General features: G+C 45.1%; 1 protein-coding gene across 1 annotated transcript in view; it reads right to left on the bottom strand.

Moving 5' to 3' along the window:
* Nucleotides 1-62: 62 nt before the first annotated feature.
* The window catches only part of Shc4 (SHC adaptor protein 4), a 98,744-nt gene continuing 70,806 nt past the window's right edge, over nucleotides 63-28,000 (bottom strand). Inside the window, exons 7-12 of the mRNA XM_048459548.3 lie at nucleotides 25,575-25,695; nucleotides 23,324-23,492; nucleotides 20,273-20,333; nucleotides 16,738-16,905; nucleotides 8,435-8,688; nucleotides 63-2,384 (exon numbers count right to left, since the gene is read on the bottom strand). Coding sequence (XP_048315505.2) covers nucleotides 2,229-2,384; nucleotides 8,435-8,688; nucleotides 16,738-16,905; nucleotides 20,273-20,333; nucleotides 23,324-23,492; nucleotides 25,575-25,695 — 929 coding nt within the window. The 3' untranslated portion in view covers nucleotides 63-2,228. The remainder of the gene's footprint in view (nucleotides 2,385-8,434; nucleotides 8,689-16,737; nucleotides 16,906-20,272; nucleotides 20,334-23,323; nucleotides 23,493-25,574; nucleotides 25,696-28,000) is intronic.

Genomic DNA, 28,000 nt, shown 5'->3' with positions numbered 1-28,000 from the left:
TTCCAGCCAAGACACTGATCCACCACACATACGCTTACATTTCCAAGTCCCAAATACCAGACTTATATTGTCAGTTGTCACAAAGCAATAATCATTTATTTTTTTAGAAAAGTCATTTACAGATATTTATAGGCAAACGAACCACCATTTTAAAATAGAAGTTGAGAATATGAGATTAAAACAGCATGCAGACATCCCTTGCATCTTTTGGGCGTGTGAACAAGTGTCTTTAGTGCCTGGAAGTGCAGTACTTGCTTCCCTGGCTACGACACCACGTGAGTCCAGTGCTGACTGCCCACATGGGCTGCTCACATCATCAGTGCGCCCTGCATCTGGAACTCCTGGCCCCCCAGTCTGTGTTCATCAACTGGAAGGAGACCATAGGCCTGTCCTGCCTCTGATGCAGGTTGCCTACACGTTCCTAGCACTACACTGATCCCTTTTATGAAGAAGGATGATGAAGATCTAAGATATAGGGGGAAATCAATGAAATATACATCGTTTTCTAGCCGTGGGAAGGAAACCTATGTGAGAAGTCAATGGCAGCAGAAGTAAAATGGTGAGCTGTTACACAAAAACGTCAGACTTCAATGGACTTGATCTCTGATGATTTCTATCCAAAAGAGCTATCCCATATTGTACTTAAAACTTACCAAATATATCATAATCGCAAAGGTTAGGTTGTATCTACTTAGCCAAAATTAAGTGGTACTGAGATAACTATCCAGAAAACTCAGGATTAATCTGTCTGTCTGTCTGTCTCTCTCTCTCTCTCTTTTCGTCTCTCTCTCCCTCTCTCCCTCCCTCCCTCCTTCAGTAATGACCATGTCTTTATGTCTTTATATGCAAATGCAAGTAAGAACTGAACAAAACATTTCTGCTATTACTAAAACAACCAGATCATCAACATTACCTGCTTAACACTAAAATGCTTGGGGTCAAACTACGTGAGTGATGGTTTGCTGAGACCCTTTATCAGTAGAGCATAGACACAGAATAAAGGGAAAGTCTAAATGTTTACCCTTAACTACACAAGCTGCTTATCAGTAGTAACTTCTAACACGGGAACAACTATGTTAGGAAGGCAATGGACCTCAGAGTGCATCTCTGAGCTCTCTTCTCTCATAAACAAGAAAACTGGATGCCAGACAGGTTTATCACCCTGCCAAGAACCACAGTGATGAGCAATCTGAGCCTAGCGCTTCTGGGAATTCATTTCCCCTCCGGTTTAGCCCTTGGGCTGTGTGTGGCAGGCCTGTCCAAGCCCGTTGCCCCGTGTGTTTTCTCACTCTGCATTTTGTCTGACCGCAGGTAGAGAGGGAGACAGGACACAGAGAGAGATGACGCTAGGATCCAGTGGCAGCCAATCAAGAGGAAAGTCTGCTGTACTTTAAACTACCGTCTGTCCTCTCCGTAAGAATGGAATGAACCAATGTGGACTGAGCATGAAGGACACTGGTTTCATCTGCCATCTTTTATAGCCATGTACTCAAAATCAGAAATAACCAAGAGATTTGGCCTCATGAACTTGTCTCATGCGGCATATGAACAGTTCAGATGGCAAAGACTGAGGATCACTGGCCAACGAATGGGGGCCTGAACCTTTTAATCAACAAATGAGACAGAATGAGGACACCATCAATGGTTGTTGCTTTCATATGTCCACAAGCATAGACGCAGTCTGAACTTGGTGTCTGTGTCATATGTAAAGTGGCAGCAAACAGTGCCACTAAACAGAAAATGGCGTAAAGCCAACACTGTTTATCAAACTGCTTCCTCTTGCTTTTATAGTAAGGAAAAACTAACTCTTTTGGCAACTGGTTCTGTAGCTATTGAACACAAAAACTCTCGGAACTAATCTCCCCCATATGAAAATGTTCCCCAGATTATCAAGTTGAAGGCACATACCACTGCCTGAGCAGTTCAAGTTGTCTTTAGCATATGAAATTGTAGTTGTGCTTTTAATCAATGCAATGTGACCTTTAAAAAGTGACCTCCGTGCATATGGATATCTCCTTTTCAAATGGATCAAAATTCTTCTTCTCTGATTTTCATATTCAGAGGGTATTTTATTAGTTCTCTGTTTTATAAAAGACGTAGCCCATGGTGGTCTCAGAAAGACGTTCACAGTCTGTGTCCTGTTTTCTCTGGAGAAAAGGTTCGCGTTGTCATTGTTCCCAAAAATAAAGGATATTCTTCCGACATCGCTGCCACGGGGTCTGGGGTTGTCATTTCTTGGAATGCAAAAGTCCTGGGTTAGTATCTTTTCTTACTGGTTGTTTAAGGCTTACTTCACTTCCAGAAGAGATGATTGGCAAACTATTATCCATATGGTATTTGATAAGGTGGCCAATGTCATCAAACACATGGTCCTTGGTCCTCACCTGGGAAAGGAAGCATAAATATATTTGGGTTGAATTCTAGCGGCTCTTCTGAAAGATGTAAACAATTGTGTGTGTGGGGGGGGAGTATATCCCTAGAGTGGATATTTTGCGGAGTAAAGAAAAGGTGGCTTTTAATTCTATCTGATTGGAAGTGTCACTCCTGCCCCTGGCATTCATCCTTGGGGTGCCAATGGAGCACCAATGAAGCAGAAAGCCCCATCTCAAGCCCCCTCCTCCTGGAAGTTGCCTTGGTCCAGACTTCACCTCTGGAAAAACCCGCCAAGCACTGATCCCTCCCCAGGGAGGGTCAGGACCACTCCCACAGGCTGCTTAGGCTACCCGAGAAAAAGAACACCGGGCCTCCAGTTTTGCTTGGTCCCGCATCTGTCTCTCTCTTCACCTTGCCATGCTCTCCTGGCCACCCGGGAGTGCAGCAGTAAACGTGGGCATCTTTTATTTGGTCTAATTTGGTCTGATTGGAATTATTTGCGTCGGCAGAGAGGCTCCTCTCAAGAGGATTCCTAACACTATCCTCCTTAATAAACAATTTCATCATTCCCCGTTACCCTTATTCATTTAATTATTCATTCATTCATTCATTCATTCATTTATTATGTATACAGTGTTCTCTCGGCATGTCTGCCTGCAGGCCAGAAGAGGGCGCCAGATCTCATTACAGATGGCTGTGAACCACCGTGTGGTTGCTGAGAAATGAACTCAGGACCTCTGGAAGAGCAACCAGTGTTCTGCTATGCTGAGCCATCTCTACACCCCTCCCCATTACCCCTTTACAGTAGTGTTCCTACAAGTTCAGAAAATGCCAAGCACTTGTCATTCAATCCAGGTCTACAATCAGCCCGCCTGCAGTACTGTTGCTGGATAAATTCTACCCTGTCACCACATCTATAAATAGCTAGGTGATTTGTGTTCAGGCACGTTACCAGAATCACAGTTATCTTCCACAGAATGGAGTGCTTCCACATTGCCCCGTCTCTAACAAAAACAGGCCCCTTGGAGAAGTCCTGCCTTTCCCCAGAACCTCAAGACAAACCCTGTCTCCTCTAAGAAGACTCCTCGGTCTCCCAGCAGGCATTCACGTCACCTTCCTGCAAGGAATTCTGAGTTCTGCCTACATATTAGTTTCAGCATATTGGAATAACCAGCAGAATTTAAATATGGACTATATGTTAGGCAATGGTATCTATCATTGAATGTCCTGATTTTGATTATTATCCTAGAGCTACGAAGGAAAGTATCCTTAGTTTTGTAAGCACACAAGACAAGGAAAAGGAGACAAGGACTTTGTATTCTCTAAGGCCTTCGAACCTTAGTAAAGTTTTTCTCTCTTCCCACTCCAGTTTAGCTGACTGATCCTGCTGCACTCTAATCCAGCTCATTCTGTCTCTTCTTCCTCCGCGTTTCTCCAGCCAACACTGTGGTTCAGGATTTCACAGTTCCCACCCTGAGGCCCCAGTTACTGTCCCTGTGTGCCCCACACCCTCCCCCTGTGCTTTCTAATCTGTCCTGCAGACATTAAGTTATCCTTCCTAGGACAGAGACCACAAACTAACCACTGGACGAATGCGGCAGGTGCCGCTAAACCAGGGGTTTAAAAATATTCTGAGCTGACAACCTTTCTCATTCCTGCTCTACTCACAATAGACAGAAATTAGAAGAGAAGGAAATACCGTACCTTGTCACTGTAAGACTATCCGGACTGTTTCTACATGACTCATTTAGCGTCTTAGCTTATTTGGTAAGTTCTAGTGACATGGTAGACAGTGTATCAGTCTTGGGAGCTGTAATTAAGTGATACATTGTCCCTGTTTTTAAGATCTTGAAGCGTTTATAAAGGCAAGATTTTACATGATTGCTTTGTGTCCTCCATGTTCCAAACATGGCTCAGAGTCTGCCCAACCACTACCATTTACTTGAAAAAAACATTTTATTTTTGTGATTTTTTTGTGTCTATAATTCTGTGTTTCATAAATATATGACATGTATAAATATTAAAAAAATAAGGTATTCTGAGTTGAGAGAGACAAGAGCACACATGAAACTCCATCTGGTGGCCCTGCCAGCCGCAGCTCTGCATGGCCGCAGTTCACCTGGGGATCTTTGAGTGGTGTCTGTCTTTTGTTTCAGCAGAGTCACCCACACCCTCTGTTCACCCTCATTATTTACCCACTTCTACTTCCTGATATACTGGACGGACCCTGCAGCATTTGCATTTGCAACCACAAAAACTTTTTAAAACTGCATGATTAAAAAAAAATCCATTACATGAGACTTAAAGTCAACTCAACGTTCTCCAACTGAAACTGTGCTTCTTTGAGAACCACACCTCATTCCCCCTGGCAGTGGCAGCCATCATTCTGTCTTGTGTTTTTAGAAGTCTGGCTTCCTAAAAGACCTCATCTAAGTGGAGTCACGTGACATTTGTCCAGGACCTGGCTGGTTTTTACTTAACCAAATGCGCTCAACATCCTCGAAAACATGATGGCATGTGACAGGCTGTCCTTCACATGCTGAATAGTATTCCTTTGTATGTTTACAACAGATCTTCTTCCTCCTCTCATCCATGAACTTTGAGATTACTTCCACTTCTTGGCTCCTGGGAATATCCCTGCTGTGAGCACAAGTGGAGCTCTCCGCAGACAGTGATTTCCATTGTTCTAGACAACTGCCCAGACGTGAGGCTGCGACTTTGCACAGCCATTATATTTTTAAGTTTCTGAGAAACTTTGTTTTTTTTTAAAAAAAAAAAACTTTATTTATTTATTATGTATACAACATTCCTTTCGTGTATGCTTGCATGCCAGAAGAGGGCACCAGATCTCATTATAGATGGCTGTGAGCCACCATGTGGTTGCTGGGAATCAAACTCAGGACCTCTGGAAGAGCAGTCAGTGCTCTTAACCTCTGAGCCTTCTCTCCAGCCCTCTGAGAAACTTTAAAACTGTTTTTCTGTTTTTAGGGTTAGATAATAATCAGCGTAGAGCCTTAGGGTATCACTCACTGTGACTCTGATTCGCATTTTGTGTTGGTTAGAAATGTTGGGCACTTTTCGCCATCTGTCACTCAACTGTGTGCCTTCTCTTCTCTGGAGAAATGACTCATCCTGGAGAGATGTTTTGTTTTGTTTTGTTCTGTGGGTTGCAGAATTTCCTTATGTGTTTTGGATATTAACTCTATAAACTCATAGTTTGCAGACGTTTTCCTCATTGTGTGGATTGACATTGACTTCGTAGCATTTAGGTTCGGGCCCACCCACTGCTCTGTGTGCTTTCTGATGCTTGTGGTCTCGCAGTCTGTGTTTGTTTGTTTGTTTGTCTGTTTTGGTTCGTTGGTTTTTGGTTTTTCGAAACAGGGTTTCTCTGTGTAACAGTCCTGGCTCTCCTGGAACTCACTTTGTGGACCGAGCTGCCCTTAAACTCACAAGGATCCTCCTGTCTCTGCCTCCCAAGTGCTGGCATTAAAGGTGTGGGCCACCATCACCTGGTTTCTGGCCATATTATCTAACAAATCATTAATAAGACCATTGTTATGGAAACACTCCCCTGCAGTTTCTCCTGGAATTTTGGGATTTTGTGTCTTGCAATTGAGTCTTTGACCCTCGTTAACTTTTGTTAGCAGTATAAGAATCCAGTTGTGTCCTTCTGCACGGTGTATTCAGTTTCCCAGCGACATTTGGAGAGTTTCCTTTCTCCAGTGTTTACTTTGAGAAGATTTAGTGATCTTCTTAAAGATCACTTGACAGCACACATGAATTTAGTCCTGGGTCCATTATATTGTCCCATTGGTCTAAATGTCTAACTTTATGCCAACACTACTATTTTGAGTAATGGAATGCTGTAATGTTTTTGAGATCTTCAACTTTATTATTCTTTCAAAACAAAGTGTTTTGGTTATTCAGACATCTTTGTATCAGCTGACTGTAAATTTTAGGATTTCTTGTGTCTATAAAATGCCATCAGGAGTTTTATAAGAATTATGATCGCATGTGTAGGTCTCTTTGGGTGGATGAACATTTTAATGATGCTTAGTCTTCTAACCCTCGAAGGAGATGTCTTTCCATTTATTTGCATCTTTTCTAGTTCCTTCCATTAGTGCAGAAATACTTTTGTTGTCATTGTTTTATTGTTTTTTTTTGTTTTGTTTTTTGGTACAGGGTTTCTCTATGTAGTCTTGGTTGTCCTAGAACTAGCTCTGTAGATGAGGCAGACCCCAGTTTCTCAGAGATCCGCCTGCCTCTGCCTCCTGAGGGCTGGAATTAAAGGTGTGCACCACCACCTCCTGGCTGTATTTCTTCTTCTTGGTTGAGTTTATTCCTAAGTACTTTTTGCTGTTGGTGCCATTATAAATGTAACTGTTTTCTTCATTTCCTTCTGGATAGTTTTCATTTGTGCATAGAAACTTGACGAAGTTCACAGCTGTCTGCTTTGAACTCTCCCTACATGGCATTTACTATGCCCTATCTATTACTATGTTTTTTAATTTTATTACTATTAATTTCTTCCTGTTTCCGTGTGTGTGTGTGTGTGTGTGTGTGTGTGTGTTTTCATCATGAAGGGGTATGAAATTCAGTCAAATGCCTTTTCTACATTCATGGAGATGATCATGCAATTTTTATTCTTCTTCCCATTTCTGATGGCTAATCTTGGTTTTCAGCTTGACCACATCTGGAATCAGCTAAAACCCAAGAACCTAGGCACAGATGTGAAGGATTTTCTTGACTGAGTCATTTGAGGAACAAAGATCAACCTTGGTATTCAGATAACACTTCAAAAGGTGAGTTCAAATGTCCTCTCAGTCTGAGCTGAGAATGGCCAAGGCTCATTCTTTAGGCACCATACATCACTCACCAGGAAAACCACTTGGCCTGGAGCTTTCTCTGGCAGAGGTTTGATTACTGACTCCACCTTCCTAGCAATTTTATTATGTTTAGATTCTCCATTTCCTTGTGATTCAGTCCTGGGGTGTGATGTGTGATGTAGGAGAGTCTTCTATCTATCTGTTGCTTTCATTGGTTAATTAATAAAGAAAACTGCCTGGCCTGATAGGTCAGAACATAGGTAGGCAGGGAAGAGAACTGAATTGTGGGAGAAAGAAGCAGAGTCAGAGAGTTGCCTGCCATGAAGCTGCCAGGTCAGACATGCTGAATCTTTCCAAGTAAGGCACAACCTCGTGGTGACATACAGATTATTAGAAATGGGTTGAGTCAAGAACTGAGAGTTAGCCAATAAGAGACTGGAGATAATGGGTCAGGCAGTGTTTAAAAGAATATGGTTTCCATGTAATTATTTTGGGTAAAGCTAGCCGGGAGCCGGGTGGTGGGACACAGCCCGCCATTCCATTTTACAACAGATGTGTTTTTAGACACCTGTCCATTTCTTCTAGTTTATCCAATTTGTTGGCATATAGCTGCATAAAGACATCTTTTAGAATCTTAATTACATGATATCTATTTCACTTGTATCTTAGCTAAAAGTTCAATAGTTTTCTTAATGCTTAAAAAAGCCACAATTGGGGCTGGAGAGATGGCTCAGAGGTTAAGAGCATTGCCTGCTCTTCCAAAGGTCCTGAGTTCAATTCCCAGCAACCATGTGGTGGCTCCCAACCATCTGTAATGGGGTCTGGTGCCCTCTTCTGGCCTGCAGACATACACACAGACAGAATATTATGTATATTGTATACATAATAAATAAATAAATAAATAAATAAAATATTTTTTTAAAAAAGCCACAATTGTCAGTATCACTAAAGAAATCATGTTCTGTTCTTCATGCCATCTGATTCTGCATCGCTGTGACTTGGCTATGATGTTAGTCACCAGCGGGGTCCACCACACTACAGCTTTGTCCACTGAGCTGAGCCAAGAAGGGCAGAAAGAGGCCGTCTCCCGCATCATGCTCCAGAGTGGCTTCAAGGGCTAACCACACCACTAGTTCTGGCTGTATGGTCAAGGACAAGTTAACACTGAGCCCTGACCTCTACTGAATACGACGTTTCGACACAGAGTGTGACGTATAACGAGAACACAGTCTTACCTTGCCTTCAGGGTCCACCAAGAGCAGGTGCTTGGCCTGGCCCCCCTGTAGTCCGCTCAGCACATACTGACCAGGAGACGTTCTGCTCTCTCGAACCAGAAAGTCTCCATCCTTCACCAAAAGTCTCTCTGCTGCCCCCCTGCTCAGCCTGCCGTGGAAGCATTCCTCATTCTGCAGTTGCTGCTTAATGTGTGACAGAGAGCGTGAGCTTAAGGGCTGGGCGGTGGCTCCTGGCTGCACCGTTTCTGGTGCCTCTAAAACAATCAGAAGGAAAGAGATGTCACAAAGCACCCCTCATGAGTCCATTCTCCTCCCTTCGGTGTTCAAAGCTTGCTTAAACCCCACCGTAGAACATACGTCCTGCCTGGCAACTCCAAATTAGAGGTGAGTTTAAACCTTGTCATTGGTTTCTGTCACTAGGAAAGGTTACCAGACACAAGAGTGTCTTTCCTTCAATAGGATGTAAAATCAGCCCGAGAACTGCTTCTCCCACTGTGGAAAGGGGCTTTTCTTTTCCAGGGACTTCTTGTTAGAAACGAAAAAGCTTATGCTGAACCTGGCTCATAAATAACCTCTACAATGTTTCTAAACTTTTTAAAAAGCTACAACAGAACTTTTGGATTATGCTCATTTTTTTTTAACATTTAGCTCTTCTTTCTTCCTTTCTTTCTTTCCTCCTCCTCCTCCTCCTTTTTCTTCTTTTGGTTTTTTTTTTTTTTTTTTTTGGATTTTTTGAGACAGGGTGTCTCTGTGTAGTCCCGGCTGTCCTAGAACTCGCTCTGTAAACCAAACTGGCCTCACACTCACAGATATCCACCTGCCTTTGTTTCCCAAGTGCTGGGATTAAAGGTGTGTGCCTCCACCACCCAGCTCATTTTCATTTTATGGTAGTTTATAAGTTGCTGTATTTATAAATTTAGTGCACCTAGGCATTCTTCTGGGCAAACATTTTAACTTAGCATTGTTAAATGGCCCGGCTGTGGTCAGTACCATTCACCTGTCTGAACTGCAGAAGTGAGGTGAGGAAACAAAGTATCAGTGGAGCTGGGCCTAGCGCAGCTTCCAGGGTCCTAGACACAGTGTTGTCCTGGGCCAGAGAGATGCTTAACCGTTCAATGCTAGTCTCCCGCCAAAGATAGAAGAAAGTGTTGTCCCAAACTGGGAACATCACAAATGATAGCACAGTACATCCGGTAAGCCCAGCGCTACTGTGGCTCCTGGCGATAGTAATTACTGTGTGGTTCTCGTTTATTAAACAGGCTCTTGTTAAGGACCTTACATAATTCATGGTATTTTATTTTCAAAATTAGAGAGGTCCCCTAATTGGATTTTGAGAAAGGCTAAGTTACATATTCAAAGCCACATTGTTAATGTTGTAGATCTGGGATTTGAAACAAGGACCATCTGATTACAAAGCTTGGGTTTTTTTTTTTTTCTTTCTTTCTTTTTTAGTCAAACTCCAAGGCACTGATGTTGGATGTAAAAACCTTCCCATTTTCCAAATGTTCAAGACAGGGTTTCTCTGCGTAACAGTCCTGGCTGTCCTGGATAATACTGTCAGGACAATGATATACAGCATCTCCTAGACATAGCACACTTAAACTGAACAAGTTTGAGACAAACCTATATAACTCAATGAGACCTTGCCTCAAAGCAAAATAAATGGCTCAGAGGTTAAAAACAGCTCCTATGACCCACAGGCTGGCTCCCAACAACCTGTACCTCTAGTTCCACAGGATCTGGCCCCCTCTTCTGGCTACAAAGGGCACTACATGCTTGTGATGTACTTAAGGGGGGCATTTAAATATGACACACACCCTAATATATATGTATATAATTAAAATAAAGCTTTTTAAAATCTACCAATGATAACTATATCAATCTTTATGACGGAATTTTGGTAAGAGTCATATATTTGGTGGCAAATTAACAAAGAAAAGGAATCTCAGAAACCAGCACTGTGTTTTGAAATGCAAAGGATCTTTTGCCTAGAAACCACTCTTCATTTCCCTAACACAAAGGAACGTTTACAGGACCTCTGGGAGGGTCTCAACAAACTGTGCAACTTTTATTCCACCAAGCTGTGTAGTCGTTGATAGCCCAAGTCCCCTGTCAGTGTGTTGGAGCCCTGCCCTGCTTAAGAAAGTCTATTTGCATATGACAGTTAGAGTTAGCACCACAAACATATCTTGTAAAAAAAAAATTTCAGTCTAAAGCTAATAACTGGAAAGAATGCTCCCCCACAAATCATCCTCCCTTCACTATTGCCAGAAAGGGCCTGGGGAAATGTGTCCAGACGGTGAGTAATACTTGTAGTTGGCCTTGGTGCTGCCTCTTCTTGGACACGATGGAAAACTCTAATGAGCAGCCCTGTGTGTGTTTGTATCAGAGACAGGCTCCACACGAGTGCAGAGCAATGCATGCAGGCATGCATCATGTCAGGGGCAAGCTTCGCACAAGCGTAAGGCAATGCATGCAGCCATGCATCGTGAGGGTGCAGGCGGCTGGCTGCGGTGTGCCCTTTTGGTTTGCTCTGAGACTGTGGACGGCTTTTGGACAAGGACGAAACAAAGGAAAAGAGACATTATATCATCTTGAAGAGAGTCCACAGTCCGTGGGCCAGCCTGGGGATGCAGACATTGTTTTCTCACGCGGGTCCCGGATTAGGATAAGGACAAGACACCGCGTGCTGAGCAATTGCCAATGTCCTTTTAGCTCGAATTCTGCTAGAAGCAAACTATGTGAAAGATTTTCCAGTTCATTTTAACCTTAAAAGTTATGGAAGTTCATTTGTTTTAATTTGGGAACCAACAACAAAGAGAAGGTCAGCCTTGGTCTCGTCACCAGCTATCACGGCTCAAAGCTGTGGTGCAGTACTCACGACCTTGCTCCTGTGTGACAATTGACACTAAGTAGGCTGTGTGCTTACAGTGCACAGTGCACAAGCTGGCTTGTTCTGGAACAGAAGGGCGGTTGCAAAGAGGGGGGGTGCTCACTTGAGGATGGGTAGAGGGGTAATAGGCCCTAAGCAATGCACGGAGAGGAAGCAGAGGAAATTGTCCACGTCTGGAGTGATGGGTACAGTATCAGGCTTGGAAGGAGGGTTTTTCATTTCTCAATTAGTCCATTCCTTATTATGTGTGTTTGTGGGCATCTACATAACTTTTGAATTTTAAAAATGTCTAATAAAATGCATGCAAAAGTCAGGACAGTCCCTTAACTCAGGATACAAGTGGAAGGTGCAAATTCTGAGGAGACCATCAAGCGTGAGGGGAATTTTCCATCTTCTGAACTCACCCTACTCTCCCTCGGCACATGACCTTGCTGAGGACCGAGAGTGTGGCCGGTTCTGGCCACTCAACAGAAAGTTGCTGTGATGTGGATTAGTGGAAACAAACCGTAGCCCCTGCAGGAGACACGGGGTCTCCTTTCCAGCGAGCCTCAGTCCACAACAGTCTCTTCAGTGAACCCCCAGTCTTTTCTCATGTGGGTTTTGGATAAAAGATACAGGGTGGGTATATTTTGTTAACACTGCCCTCACAGCCAATGGCTCTTTAATTCAGACTTGACTGATGTGTTTATAAACCTGTCTTTTCTCAGGAGGGTACTTCACAGTTTTCTTTGACTTAGAAACACTACACATTACTTTAGTACCAGTGCTTGGAGACCATTTTAAACAGTGAAACCATCAAACAAAGAGGGACAACAGAAATGTAAAGAAATGGCGCCCAATGTATCACAGAAGGACACTTAAGGTTTCGGTTTGTTCGGTCTTCATTTTGTGTGGCTAGGTAGCCCAGGCTATACCCAAACTCACTATGTAACCCAGTGTGGTCTTGAACTCTTGTGACCCCAGGCTCAGCCTCCCATTTGTTGGAACTACACCACTATACTTGGCTTAAACAAGTGCTTAGAGCACGAGAACCAAGATGAGGTAGAGGTTTCCCTTGCTGACGTCAGCTGGGAACGTGGGCCTTAGGCTGAGAGTTTCTCTGGTTTATGCACGTCTATCAATCACAGCCAAAGCACCCTGAGTATTGATTTGAGGGCACGACTAACTCTCGCTGAGTTACGATAACTTCCCTACTGTAACCCTGTAAACACCAAGAAAGGACATGAGACTGTATGACGGGAATTTACCTGTATTGTTGAAAGTAAGAGCATACCTCCATAAAGTGTCTGAAAATTTGTTAGAAAATTCTGACCAAAAAGATGTTAAACGTAGATGAGAGGTTAAGATAGTACCCCAAGGCCGGACATGGTGGCTGTGGTCCTAATCCCAGCACTCAGAAGGCAGAGGCAGGTGGATCTCTGAGTTTAAGGTCAGCCTGGTCTACATAGTGAGACCCTGTCTAATAATACTAATAATAAATATAAATATAGGGAGAAAAATATTTGCGTTATAAAGGAAGACCCACGTGCCGGTTAAGAAAATTACAAAGCTATGTCGATTTACTATATGGTACTGAGTACAGTGGTATAGAACAGGGGCTGCCAACAGAGAAAGTGTGACAAGGAGCCCTGAAATACATGCACATACACAGGACCTTAATATGACAGAGCGGCAACAGGGGAGAAGGAAGTTTTTAATCAACGGCATTTGGAAAGCTGACTCACATAACATTAAACTAGACTCGTTATCTCATATAAAGTATAAGGGGTCAAGAGGTAATAAATTATAAAGCCTATAAAAGACGATACAATAGAAACTAATCAAAAGGACATATGTTGGAAACAGTGGAGATAAAAATGGAGGCCAATCAAATAGAAAACAAAACAGAAAGCCAGATGCTTCAGCAAGATTGGTAAAATCAACAAGCCTAACAAAGGCTCACTCAAGTAACAAGAACACAGCCCGAGAGAAGAGCCATTACTGGAGAGCCACAGGACAATGAAGTGGCAACAGAAGGGATTCTCTGTACCAAGTTTCGGAAGAAACAGCATCACCAAGGAAATTGCATGCCTCCTTGGTATGTGTTTTGGCTCCTGAAACAAACTTCTAACTCAAGCCACAGCAACGTGAAACAGGCTGGAAGAGGTGGAGACTCCAGAGACAGCAGCTGGCATCTGGTCTAGGCAGACACGTGGAGGGTGATGGAGAAACAAGCTAGGAGCACAGCACAGACCACAGACACCAATGCGCAAGAGTCGTCTCGCAAAAGCGAGCCAGGCTTGGAGCAAGTGGTCCTGGCTCTGGCTCAGAAGGACTCCCAGTGACCGCTGTCCCTTTGCGAGTGTGAGTTTTCAGGCAGTTGTGAGGGGAGGCAGTTGGGCAGGTGACAAGGACGGCCACTGGACACTGTGTGCCATGTTGTTGGAGCGTCACTTGGCTGTTTGAGAGGCAGGTACACAGCGACAGAGACAGCTAGCTGTCCACAGGTGATGTCCTCCCTGCCACCACACTCCCAAACCCAGATAAAGTAACTTCCAGCTTCCCTTACAGGGGTGTGGCCACGTGTCTGGGTTCCACAATGGCACATGAAGAAATGGATGTCTTCCGGTGAGAAGAAATGACGTCTGCCACTTTGGGTGACATTCTTTAAAGGACTATTCTCACACTACCCTTGCCTCTCCTGTCACTGCCTAAATTCAGAGAAAGACCTTGAACCAGCCAGGGAAGACAGACGTTCTGCCTGATCCCAGCCCTGTGCCACCAACACTTAAACAAGTAGGTAGAAATAAACAAGCCAGTCAATCTATGCTTCAGTCTCTGGCAGCTTCCTTTATTATGGATGTTTATATTGATTCCAGCAGAGTTGGAGAACAACCCCGCCAGCGCCAGTAAGAGCTAAGGCTTCGTGAGGACGTTTGCAGTGCGGTGGGGTGGAGCGAGGAGCCCTGCTAGTCAGGACTCCGTGTGCACATGCACATGTGTGTGTCTCTGTATGGTGCGTGTGTGCATGTGTATGTGTGTATACGTGTGTGTGTGTGTGTGTCTGTATGGTGCGTGTGTGCATGTGTATGTGTGTATGTGTGTATGCGTGTGTGTGTGTGTGTGTGTGTGTGTGTGTGTGTGTGTGCTTGTTTTTGTCCTAGGGCTAGGAGGGTTTTCTAGGAAGGGGAAACAGGAGGAACAATTACAGGGGAAAGCTGAAGATCTATTTAAGGCATTTTATAGAAAAAAAATTTTAAAAATTTCTACTACTCTAACGCATCATAAGATTTTCTTCAGCTGACATTTAAAAAATGCATTCGAACTTGGGTTTGATTTTGAGGGGAGGAATGGCAAGCTGGCATTAATCCTGAGGGGGGCCTCAAAGGCCCAGGAGGCTGTGCACATTGAACCCGAATAGGAAACCAAGATTGAGAGAGCGTTAGGAAAAGGGCTGGCAGCAGTGCAGGCAGAAGGGAAAGGTTAAAGATAAAACCACTGAGGGCAGAACAAGGCAAGCTTGCTTTCAGCTGTTAGCAGGGATTCATCTGGGATCAGCTTGGCCACGCCTATTCTTTCTTTGTCTAGAACAAAAGGCCAGGTCTACTCAGGTCCCTTGGAAGCCATCTCTGCAGCAAATATTGCCTTTATCCACAGAGGCCAGCTCACTCTGGACAACCACATGGACTTGCTGCAGCAACTGGAAATGAATATCCCGTCACCACCTCACAGCACTCCCTCTGCCCACACAGAGGTACTCTTCCTTCAAGGAAGAACCAGCTGCCTCCCCCTTCACCCACTCTACCCTGGCCCAGCAGTCAGCTTCCGGATGACCAGCCCTTTGGGGGCTACCTCAGCAGCCAAAGCTTGCCCTGCCTCAGGCAGCCCACATCCAGACAGGCCGGTTCACTCGGACTGGCAGGACACACAGACTCTGTGTGGAGTTAGCCAAACCTCTCACCGGCCTGGGTTGTGTCCCACCTTCCCCTCTGCCCAGCCATATTCTCTTCCTCACTGGTGCCCAGAGACCTGAAGTGCCAACCTCGGCCTCAGCACCTGCTTCTAGAGAATGAGACCGGCTGGGCTGCGTGAGAAGAGAAATCTCACTTTTCTACCAAAAGAGAGAGCACCTGTCACATGGCTGACAGTGGGGGGCCACATCATCTAAGGCTCTGTTGAAGGTCAGGCCCAACAAAACCTTTGAAATGTTGCTCACAGCCGCCCTAGCTGAAGTGCTGAACTTTCAGCAGCTGTAAGGAAACATCCTGGGCAGTGGCAGGCCCTCCCTCCTCAGGGGTTGCTTCCCCAGCTTCGGAGCAGGTCAATTCCGGTATCACACCAATCACCGAGCCCAGTATTTTGTGGGAAATGTTTATTTTTCAAAAGATTTTAGGCTTTGGGCTCATTTAGCATTTATTTATCTGTGTTCCTACTTAAGCATTCACGACCCCAAGAAAGTCGGGAGAGAAAGCGGTTGCTCACCTCGTTGTCTCTGACCACAGTTGAAGTGTATGGTTGGAGAGACGAGCATCTCGGGTCAGTGCTGTAGAGATGCCTTAGCAAGGGGTTCAAGGTGATTAAAGTTAGCATTGCCACCAAATAGGACGGAAATAGTGGCCGATGCAAAGAAACAGAAACAGGATCACCAGCTGGCTTTCAGAGCCCTTCCTTGACACACCAGAGAGTCAAAATGAATGGAAGCAAATTTAATGTTGAAAGATTTAAAATCCGTAGCATGTCCACAAAGATCTGATTTGTCGTTAGCTACAGCGAAGGACAAGTCAAGAGTTAGCAGGGCAAGGCACTTGCCTGAAACCTCACACCCAAAGGCAATATCCAGCCTCACAAGGTGAAGAGAGAGAACCCGCTCCTGAAGACTGTTCTCAATGCCTTTTCATGTATTTGTGCATGTGTGTGAACACACAAAAATAAATAAATGTAATTTAAAAAAAAACTTAAAAAAAATGTTCTTAACTCCCCAAAGATGAAGCAAGGGAATTGTCTTCTATGCATAGTGGTCTCCCGAAAGATAACGTTCAAGTCTTAATTGTCTATCTTATTCAGTAAAAGGGTCTCTTCAGATATAACCAAATTAAGGATCATACACAATCACCTCATCTCACCCAAATGCAGTGACTTGTCCTGTCGGGCAAAGAGATGTGAGCCACAGGAAGCAGAGAGTATGAGGCCGATACAGACATCGGAGTTTCTGTAAGCCAAGCATTGTTATTTACCAGTTCACCCCAGACACAAGGACAGGGCACTAGGCAGATTGTTTGGGTCACCGAGAGAAGTCAGGGCTGTCAACAGCTTGATTTGGACATGTGACCTTCATAACCAGGAGAATTGGGAACTGCTGTTCTCAGATGCCAAGTGTATGGCTGCCACAATACCAGGATACTAACAGTCCAGGCAGTGGGAAGGCACTTACTTCCAAGATGCCACGTGCTCCCTTGAGTTGAGCTTTGATTTCCAGCGTAGCCACGGGTACTCTGAAGAGCTTGCGTATTGACGTAGCAGGGGTCATCGAAGAGATCCACTCGACAGGAGTGCTTCATTGGCGAAGCATCACCCTGCATCCCTCTCTCGCGGGGTACACCTGGAGTGGTTAGCAGTGGACAGTGCGTTATGTGTAAATCGTGTCTGAACTGAGGAGCGACAGGCAGCTATGCATCACGCAAGCCCACCCCAAACAAGGACCGACCTCCGATACTTAGGTCTTTGAGAAAGAACTACCCTCCCTCTGGCCTCTCCCGCTCTGCCCTGTTCCTTCGGTCAGCTGTGCCGTTGACAAAAGCAGGTACAAGATAAGCAAGAAGACCTGAAAGAAATGGCCAGTGACCGCAAGGACCTGTCTAGCAAACAGGGCCAGCTCAAGATGCTAGCCCAGGAGGAAGGAAAGTATACCGTACTGAACTGACCATCTACCGCTAACCCCCCTTGAAGGACGTGTTACTTAATACAAAGTCTTACTTCCTTTGCACTAGGTAACTTAAAAGCAAATCAATGAATGAATCGAGTACAGTTTATTTTGCATTGCGAGTCTAGCCTTTTGTAACAGCTGAACCGTCCCCCCAGCCCTCAAGTACAGTTCTTAAGTACAGTTCTCTTCTCCTCTCAAAGGCTTTTCCTGCCAAGCTCAGCCTGGTGCTGGTTGCTGATGTTTAGCTGTGTCTGGTAGAATAGCTTCTCCCCTCACGCTAGTCCCTCCTCCCCCCTCAGCCTGCGCTCTCCCACTTCCTCCCAGTCTACACACTGTGGCCAAAGGCTCTTTTAAGACTGAAAATCCAATCCCATTTCTCAGAGATTTAAAAGCCTTCTAGCTGCTTCCATTTCATACCCTGCCGGGCTCCCCCATCTACCTGGCTTCCCTGGGACAGTCCTGCCAGAGGCACGCTGACCCCCTGCAGTATGATTGCCAGTTCAACCTTAGCTATCGAAACTTCTTTCTTTGGTAGTGCCATCCCTCACCCTCAAGTCTAGAGACTCTCTGTTTCCCTGGAAGCTTGGCCTTACGCTGTGAAGGCCATTCCATGGGAGTTATGCATTTTCTCATGCCTGGCACTGGTTAAGGTCTGTAGTACATTTGGTTACATGTTCCGTAAAAGCAAGGGTAATGTCCGCCTCGTTCACAGCTGTAATGCTTCACATCTGGCACGCGATTGTTATTGGCTGCATGGGTATTAGCACAATCTCTCATGATCTGATGGCATGAAGGACTTCACATCATCCAGATGGCTGTGTCCTGAGGACGCCGGGATGAATCTCTTTTGTGTCTCTGTTTAAGTGGGCACTTTTATATGTCTTAGCTGTACATGCTCCAGGATTGTCACGAGGTCGTCCCCGAAGCAGTGATGTCCCCCTGCACCCAAGGCCGCCGCGGCTCTTGACGGCCTGACTGTAAAGCAGCATTCCTTCTTCTATTGCTCCAATCCTGCAGCCCCTTTGATGTGGTCTGCACAGGACAGGCTCACACCAGATTGCTCATGATGGGGACGAGAGAGGCCCAGCAGGATGACGGCGCTCAATGCTGCTCCTCTTTCCGTCTGTTTCTGTTCGTCCGCTCTTCCTGTCGTCCCACCAGAGTTACACTTTGTATGTAGGAAATCCCAAGGGAGGACCCCGTCTCCACAGAGGGAGCGGCCGCCAGGGCATTGTGTTTGTGCATTCTGTGACATGTGACTACTTGCTTGGTCAGATGGAGCTAGGAGTGGGTACCTACTTTAACCTTACCTTTACACATAAAACATGACTAAAAGATAGTTGCAAGGCGGTCAAGGCTGGAGACAATGCTTCTACTCGTAGGGCAAGCTCTGTCTGAGCAGCATTGTGCACTTAGAAGCAATAATAATAACCTAATCAGGTTATACTTCTGCCCCCAAATTCTAATTCTTCCCATATTCAAAATATCAAGAGCTGAAATGTACATCTACTTCTGTGTCTAAATGTCCCCCAAGAGGCCTCAATAGATATCACTGAGGGGATTGTTGAGTAAATGTAGACCACATGAGACACAGAAAAGTCAACTTCATGGAAGGGCAGCTGAGAGTATAGCAGAGTGGGCAAGGTCCAGCCCACTGTTAGCTCCCGCTGGTGGGAGAGGGTGGGGGAGGAGAGGAGGAGTTACTCTTCCAAGAGAGCACCATTTCAGAGGCATTTGCATTCAGTGGTGATTTCATCTTTCAGTCATCTAAGAGTTAGTTTAGAGTTGTATACTTGATCTCAGCCAAAAGGCTGAGGAGTAATTAACTTACAATTTTAATTGACTGTAAGGAATTTCATGGGAAAAATATTTTTGAAACACAGTCTCACTGTGTAGTCCTGGCTGACCCCAAACTGCTAGTACACCAGGCTGGCCTTGAACTCATTGGATGCTGTCTGCCTCTGCCTCCAGAGTGCTAGGACTTGAGGCGAGTGCCACTATAGAATTTTAATTTCTATCAAAAGGAACTACGATTTTAGAAAAGTTAAAATGCTGCCTTTGCTCACAAATCTTTTGGTACAGCTCGTAGAATGGTGACAATCAGAAACACACTACAAGCGAAAGACCTTCGTGTGTCTCCAATAAAAATAAAGCCAGGAGGCTACACTGACAGAAACAGATATGAAAGGTGACAGGTGGCTGCTGAGTCCCTAAAGGTGGCTGTCCAATTCCTTCCCCATCTCGCCCTGTAAGACTCGCCTTCTGAAGCCAATAGTCCTGACAATCAGTAAGAATGAAGCCAATAGCTGGCAGTACAACTGCTTTTATAAACTGATTTCTTTTTTTAAAAGATTTATTTATTTATTATGTATACAGTGTTCTTTCTGCATGTCTGCCACCAGACCAGAGGGCACCAGATCTCATTATAGATGGTTGTGAGCCACCATGTGGTTGCTGGGAATTGAACTCAGGACCTCTGGAAGAGCAGGCAGTACTCTTAACCACTGAGTCATCTCTCCAGCGCTATAAACTGATTTCTAACAGGACAGTCGAGGCCTTGTGTTTGTGTGACAGGAAGGTCTGCCCTGTGGCAGTGAGCACACACTGTGATGAGCACAGAGCTCCAAGGCAAGGCGGATGGTGGATTGATGCACTCACATCTCAGGTATCTCTTCCGTCACCTTTGCCAAACTAGACCCCAGGTTACGTCTCAATCGCAGCAGAGTCGGCATCTCTTTCCATACTATTGGGGTGGAAGTTCCTTGAGCGTTGCACACAAGACACCCCTTTCCAGTGAGAGTTTTCATGACGTCACAGCAGAGCAAAACCCCAGAGGTGCAGCTACCCACTTGGGACCACACGAGAGCAAGGGAGAAGCGTGAAGCTGTTGAACGATACACGATAACACGCTGGCTTCTCTGGCAAGCACACAGCCCCAGAGACTGCATGCTTAGTTTGAAGTCTGCCATCTAAGAACAGGGGCCCGCACATTCGTATGGCTCAAGAGGAACTGGAGGGGCAGTTGGGGAGGCATCGTACCTACCTGTTGAGCCGCTCTGTTCCATACAGTTCTCATACACGCCGCTGCACTTAGAGTTCCCGGGCTGTGCAAACAACAGATTGTAGGACGTTTATCAAGAGTACACATTCATAAAGTCCACAAAGAAAAAGACAGTTTTCAAGAGCATTTAGCAGGCAACTTCGCTTTCCAGCACAGAAGTCTGACAAGCTGGGAACAGAGAATGTAGGTAGGGACATGTGGTACTCAACGGCCTTTCTTTTGGAGCCAGTTGCAGAAGTGACTTTGATAGTGAGGGGGCTCAAAAGAACTGTCCACACCCTGTGTCTTGAGAGTCCCTTTGCTCCAGAAGTCTCATTCCAGCACTCAAAGTCTCGGCTAGAAAGTGAATTTTAATTAATTTGTGTGTGTGTTTGTGGATGTGTTTGTGTGTGTGTGTGTGTTTGTGGATATGTTTGTGAGTGTGTGTATGTGTGTGTGTTTGTAGATGTGTTTGTGCATGCGTGTTCACATCAGTATGGAAGGCAGAAGTCAATCTTGGGGGGTCATTCTTTGGGAGCTAACCAGTGGTCTCTCACTGGAATCACCGTCTCTGTCACTGATTAGGCCAGGCTAGCTGGCTGACTGGAGAGCCCCAGTTAGCTGTCTCTTGCCCCCTCTGCAGACCTGGGACTATAAGCACATGTCACCTCACGTGGCTTTTTTTTTAACGTGGGTCCAAGGGATGAAGCTCAGGTCCCCAAGCTTGTCCAACAAACACTTTATGGTTGAGCCCTCCCAGTCTCTACCTAACTCTGATGTGACAGGTTAGAACCCTGCTCCACTGAAGTGTGTGCTAGACTCACTTGTCACTCTGGAAAACCTCAGCCAATTTGAAGGCTTCGGTCACCCTCGTCTTCACATGCATGCTCGTCAGCAGTGGGGTGAGCTGATGCCTTGGAGGAATGCATGCTTTAGGGAGGTTTATCTGGGGCTGGAGAGGTGATGGCTCAATGTGTACCACACTTGCTGCAAAAGTGTGGAGGCTGGAGTTTGGGTCACCAGAATCCATGCAAAGCCCTATACAGTAGAACTCTGTAATGCCAGTGTGTGTGTGGGAGGCAGAGATGGGCGAATGCCCGATGGGCTCCAAAATGTAAGAAAAGGCAATGTCTATGGATGAGAGAAAGAGGGGCAGTGGCGTGAATAAACATGACTAGGGGGGCTGAGTATGGTATGGTGCTGTGCCTTTAACCTCTGCACTCATGAGGCAGAGGCAGGGGGATTTCAGTGAGTTCAAGCCAGGGCTACATAGTTTGATATTAGGGCTGAAGGGACAGGAAAAGGCTGAAGTTAGAAAAGGTAGAGGACTGATGTATATTCTGCTAGAGGCAAGATCTAAGCCCAGGAGGAGCCATGGAAATACTTCCATGCTGGCAAGGTAGGGCTGGTTTTTCCAGGAGGAAGTGGAAGAGAATACGACCGAAAAAGGAAAGATTCAACTTGCCCTTGGAAGTCTCAGGAATAGGCAGAGGTATGGCTCAGTGAGCAGAAAGCTTCCCAGAGAAGCCTGAGGACAGTGGTTCAGGTTTCTAGCACCCAGGTAAATAGCAGACAGCTCCCAGAAATCCCAGCACAAAAGAAGCAGGGAGAGGGCACTTGACTAGTTGAACGGGCGAGCCCTGGGCTCTGCAAAAGACCCTGCCTCAGGAAATATGGTGGGAGTGACAGACATCAACCTCTGGCTTCTATGTGTGCTCACATACATATGATTGTACATATGATTACACATATGTGGACATCTTTACACACAACAAAACTGCAAAACCAAATTTTAAGATGACTCATGAATGATAAATGGTAACACGTGGTAGAACAAATGTAACGAGTCAAATGTTACACACGTGAGTGTTCGCTGGGAGGATCCTTTCAGCTGTAACAGAAATATTAGTGGAGGATATGGGAGTAGAAATTAAAGGTCCCATAAGGGAGTACCCAGGTGAAAATCATGTTTAGGAAGCCAACAGAAGAGGACTCACAAAATTGCATCCAATAGGTGCAGGCCCTAAAGATTCAGAACTCCTAAAGGGAGAAACCCATTCAGCAAGTAAGTCACTAGGGGCCATTGTAAAAGTCATTTACATCAGGTTGTCAAGCAGAGTCGGGGTCTCCAAGTCACAGTGTTCGTGTGGGAGCAAGGATGGAGAGTGTGGTCCTTAGAAGTGGGGGTGAAAGAAGGTGAGGCAGTGTTGGTTGGGTTGCAGTGTGGTGTGGGAGAATTGTCTGTATTCTGTCAATCATATTTTAATAAAACGCTGATTGGCCAGGCAGGCAGTATAGGCGGGAAAGCCAGACAGGAAGTAGAGGTGGAGCAAAGAGACTGGGAGTATTCTAGGAAGCAGGAAGCTCCCTCCGCCACTCCTGCGCAGACCACCGAAGAGGCAGGATGTAACCTGCCCAGCTGAGAAAGGTGCTGAGCCATGTGACTAACGTAGATAAGGATAATGGGGTAACATAAGTTATAAGAGCTAATAAGTAGCCTGACCTAATGGGCCAATCAGTTTATAACCTAATGTAGACTCCGTGTGATTTTCCTTGGGACTTGCTGGCTTGTTGGGGTACTGGGCAGGACAGAAACCCCAACAAGCCGGCCGTCATGTTACAGCAGTGGCCAAAGCTTATCCACAGGCAGAAGAGAAAGAATCAATGGGGTGATTTTGAGACAGAGCTGAACAGAACAAAGGCACAGGACTGACGGGAGGGTGGGGTCAGCACAGGGGAGGGTCATATTTGGACAGAGTGGCTTGGGAAGAGAAGCAAGATCACGGGAAGACTGGGAAATGTGGAAAGATAGAGATGAGAGGGATGCATTGGGTGGTTTTTGTTTTTCTAGTGAAGACAGATACAGCGGTGTCTGTGAAAGCTGTGGGTAGGGTATTGGGAATGAAAACAATCCAGCGTAGACCATGATTGACCTTCCTTTTGAGGAAGATGGTACTCTCACTAACCTTGCATTTGAAAAATCATCAAATCAAGGATTCTAGAGGTAAGAACAGAATCACATCTCTGGTACCAGTAACAATCAACATTACTTACTAAATAGCACAACTTTTCACACCGGATAGGGCAGTAAGCCATTTGGTCTGTAGTTTGGACCTTGATCCGCACGTCTGAAATGCCGCCTGCAGGTGGCTGCTTCCCTGGGATTGCGTTATAATAGTCATGGTCTCTGTCTTCAGATGTGCCATCACCGTGTACCTCCTCGCTGTAAGGGAAAAGAAAAGCCCCCAAGAGGCTGGGTGGGAATTCAAAGACTATGTGGAATACAAAGAGATCGGAGCCAAGCAAATCATCCCGGAAAACTGTGCATTGTGTTTTAAGTTTATTGCTATGATTAAGCAATGTCAAACATCTGGCCTGCCATGCTGAATTGTTTAGAAGTCTGCAGATAATCCAAATGGAAGAAGCCAGCGAAGAGTGTCAAGGGTGAGGGTTTTGCATTTCTCTGCAGTAGTAATAACATTTATGGTAAACAATGGCTCGCCTGGGTGGAAGGCTATTTCAACATAGCTTCATAAGAATGCAAAGCCTTCTTGAGTATCTCTGGTTCAGTTCAGTTGCCTCATTTTGGAAACGTTTTAGTCAAAGGAAATATAGATACTGTTCTTTGGGTAGAGGGCCTAGCCCGGTGTACTAAACTAAGATGAAAAGAATAGGAAAGCTGTGGCCAGCTATCTTGTCTGCACAAATCTAGATGAGTATGGTATTCATAAAGAACTATTGGAGTCACATGGGGCAAGTGGGAGAATTCTGTAAACACGCAATTGTTTTAAAATTGAAACAGGGTAGAGAAAAGAAACAAATAGGCTTTTCCTCCAAATTGGAATTAACAAACGTTTCTTATAAAAAGAATAAGTCAGATCAAATCTCTCTGTGATTTTGCATGCATGTGAGGGCACTGTGATTGAGTGCATGCATGGGTGTGCCTTGGCACTCATGTGGAGGTCAGAGCACGACTTTGGGAAGTCAACTCTTGCCTGCATCCTTGTGTTGCAGGAGCAGCTCTCTTATTTCTGCCGCTTCCCTGTGGACTCCAGGCTGGCTTCTCCAGCCTCCACCTCCCAGCTCACCTTAGGAGTTCCAGGATGGCAGATGCATGCCCCCAGGGCTGTCTTTTTACTTGGGTCCCCGGGGTCCAAACTCTCAGGTCCTCAGGCTTGAGTACCAAGCACTTTTATCTACTGTGCCATCTTCCCAAGCCAAATCAAGGTTAGTTTTGTTTTTTGTTTTGTTTTGTTTTGTTGTTTTGTTTAATTTTTAGAATGAGTTGACCTACCAACCCACATGACTGTGTAGGATCTTGGGTGAAAGCATCAAGGCTCCTGGGAATCATTTTTTCTGTTGCCCTGGACAACCTACCTCATACACAGGCATCTTCAACCCAGTGTTTGTTGATACACGGGATGACAGTTTGGGGAAGGGTGCATTTAAAATTATCCAAGGATTTGACTTCTTGAGCATGAACTCGGTGTCCTGTACTGGCCCAAAAGGATCAGCTTTCGTGGCCCCAGATACCCAATTCCTGAGTCACATCTGCGTCACCCCACAGACTACAGTCTGTTGTACCGCCTACCCGCAGCTAACAGGGTCCTGCGGAGGGCTTTGATTCTTACTATTTCACTCTTTGGTTTGGGTTTGGACTTCACTAATATGCAGGAGACCCGGGTTGAAGAAAATCTGAGGAACTGGTTAACGTTTGCTATTTTAGAAATCTGTGCGGCCCATGGTTTTGTGTTACACTGGAGAGACAGGGCGGATTCATCCCTCTTTAGTGTTAGAAGGATGTCTGGATAAACGGGAGAGGAGGAAAGGTAAAGAGCTCCTACTTTTGTACTGAAACTGCTACATGTAAGAAAATTATCCATCTCATTAGTGAACTCCAAAATATCATAGCAAGTTTTTATCTTTTTTTTTTTTTATGATTTTTTCGAGACAGGGTTTCTCTGTAGTTTTTGGTGCCTGTCCTGGAACTAGCTCTTGTAGACCAGGCTGGCCTCGAACTCACAGGGATTCGCCTGCCTCTGCCTCCCGAGTGCTGGGATTAAAGGCGTGCGCCACCACTGCCCGGCATAGCAAGTTTTTTCATGTTTTCTTTTTAGACAGTGTAGCCTTGACTGGCCTAGAACTTGCTCTGTAGACCAGGCTGGCCTCGAACTCACAGAGCTCCGTCTGCCTCGGCCTCCCAAGCACTGAGATCAATATGTGCGCCATATGTCCCACCATCATCGCCGTGTTTCAAATATTCAGAAAGACAGGAAGTTAAATTATTACGGAACTCCCAACTGACCTTTCCCAGGTGTTCAAGGAAGGGTTTTTCAAGTACTGCTTGAACCGGAGTTCAAAGGCCTGCCCTATGGTGCTTATGACATCTTGGGCCATTCCGCTGTGACATTCCAGGATGTGGCATGCTGTGAGGGGACAAGAGAAAGCATCGTAAGAACATTACACACAGTCAAAATAGCTTCAGACACAGATTTGTAGTCATGTGGAAAAAGCATCAGGCTTCCAAACGCACGTCATCTCTAACTAAGCTGGCATGGTCAAACCTCATAGTCCATATGAATCAATGAGAAAATACCCAAAATCCTCCTATCTAAAAACTTAGAAATTTTGGTCTCAAAGCAGAAATTTGCAAGCTAGCACTTGAATTGAACGCAGGAGAGGAGAAATGCAGCAGTCACACGGGAAACAGCCACACCAGCAAACCGGGCTTGAGGCCCTGTGTGGTGTGGTAGATTACAGAAGACAGGAGCAAAAAACCATTTCCAAACCTACCCCCTAAAGGAGCAGCTGGTAAGGGTACAGTCGAGGAGACTCCTCCCTCTGCTCACCCTTTGCCTGTCATTGCTGCCCTGAACCAGTGATGGGGAGCCTCACTGAAATCCCTCTTAAGGACTTTGCTGGGACCTAAATTGCAGATTTGGTGAAGATGACGTTACCAGACCGTGACAGGTCTACTAGATATGTTCTCACCGAAGCAGCTACTAAGCTGGTTTTCACAAGGGAGACGAGCAAGGTTGGGCAATTAACAGCATGACACCATTAACAAATCGGTTGCGACTGTGTTGCCATATGCGACTGCTTTCTTTTTGTTGACTCTTGTAGCCCAGGCTAGTTACCACCTCTCCGTAGCTAACCTTGAACTCCTGATCCCCTTGCCTCCCTGCCCAGGTGTTGAAATTGCATCAACCATACCCATGCCTAGGGCTTTCAATACAAAGAGTTGGTTGATGGAACTTTCCGAAGGATGACTTAGGAAGAATACTTAGGCTAATTCATAGACAGAAGCAGTAACGAGAAGGCTAGAAAGGCAAGAGTAGTAGGATTGATGAGAGATCAAAGATAAAAGGCAGAGTGTCTGGATACTTTAAAGAATGGAGGCATGGGGGAGAGTTTGGCAGTAGTTCGACAGATGTGAGAACGGTGTGACTGTTTTACCTGAGCGATTTGCTTAGAAATCACTAAGAAAGGCAGGAAAGGTAGGGTAGGCTGAAGAGAGCACACAGGAATTAGATGAAGTGCTGGGGAAACATTTGTGTGTTCTTTATTGTGACTTTATCAAATTCATCACAAGGAAATCTGAGGAGGGAGGGAAACCTGCTGTTACGTGAGACCGTAACAGCTCTAGCCTGCAGCATGAGTCCTGGGAGAGACAGCGTACGTGAGGATGTAGAAAGCCATTCCCATCCCTGACAGAACCCTCAGAACGGACGGTGACTGACGAGAGGCTCTGTACAGGGTTCTTCAGCCTGACCACAACTCAAGGGATTGCTCATAGTCCCATTCCAGAATTGACCTGATTTTTGGATGAGTGGTTTTCCTAATTTGTACGTTTTATCTGAACCTCTTTGAGAGTTTTTAGCAGTGTGTATTCATTGTACATAGTGTTGGGTTTCAGACAATTTCTTATGACATCATGTAATTTGACCACAGTGATACATCCCCTTTCCTCCTTTAGTCTGTGTGTGGGTGTGTGTACATGTGTGTGTGTGTGCACCTGTGTGTGTGTATGTGCATGTGTGTGTGTGTGTAAAAGTCTATGTATCTATGAGCACCTGCAACTGAGAGAAAACACACGTTTACCTTTCTGCACCTTTATTAAAGGGTTTACGTCTCTGATACTGAAACACACAGGAGCTAATTATAATTTTTGAAAACTCAAATTATCTTTAAATGTACATCATTTCAACCAACAGAAAATGTTTGGTCTCTCTTTGGGCTGTCATTTTATATTGTCCCTATATTTTTCTCTACTGAAGCTTCTCAGGGTAAAAAACTCATAGAAGTTGTTTTAAGAATATTGTGTTGAATGAATATTTGATCCGTCACACCAGTCTCACTATTGTGAGAAGTAGTTGTGGAGTTTGCTGAAGTAAGAACTGAGTGATAAATATTTGCTTGGATTGCTTGAGGAAATAAAAGTCTGCCTTCCAGGTAGTCTCATATACTGAGAAGTGCCAAGTAACCCCAGAGGTGTGTTCCCCAGATGAAGCAAGGTAAGTTCTATCACATTCCATAAAAAGGTCATTTACTTGGGGTTTGCTTGTTTGTTCATTTCTAATCTCATACATATGTGGTTCAATTAAAAATGAAATCAAAACAAGAATGATACCAAAGTAGAACCAATAATTGTAACTTTTTTCCTTCAGGTTGAGAAGATGTCAAGAGGTAAAACACAGGAAGATGGAGAGGGGCAGGAGATTCCAGCCCAAA

This window comes from Myodes glareolus, chromosome 10 (genome assembly GCF_982192425.1).
Source record: "Myodes glareolus chromosome 10, mMyoGla1.1, whole genome shotgun sequence".
Classification (NCBI taxonomy): Eukaryota; Metazoa; Chordata; class Mammalia; order Rodentia; family Cricetidae; genus Myodes; species Myodes glareolus.
Note: the sequence above shows the minus strand (reverse complement) of the source record. Positions and strands in the feature narration are given on the sequence as shown.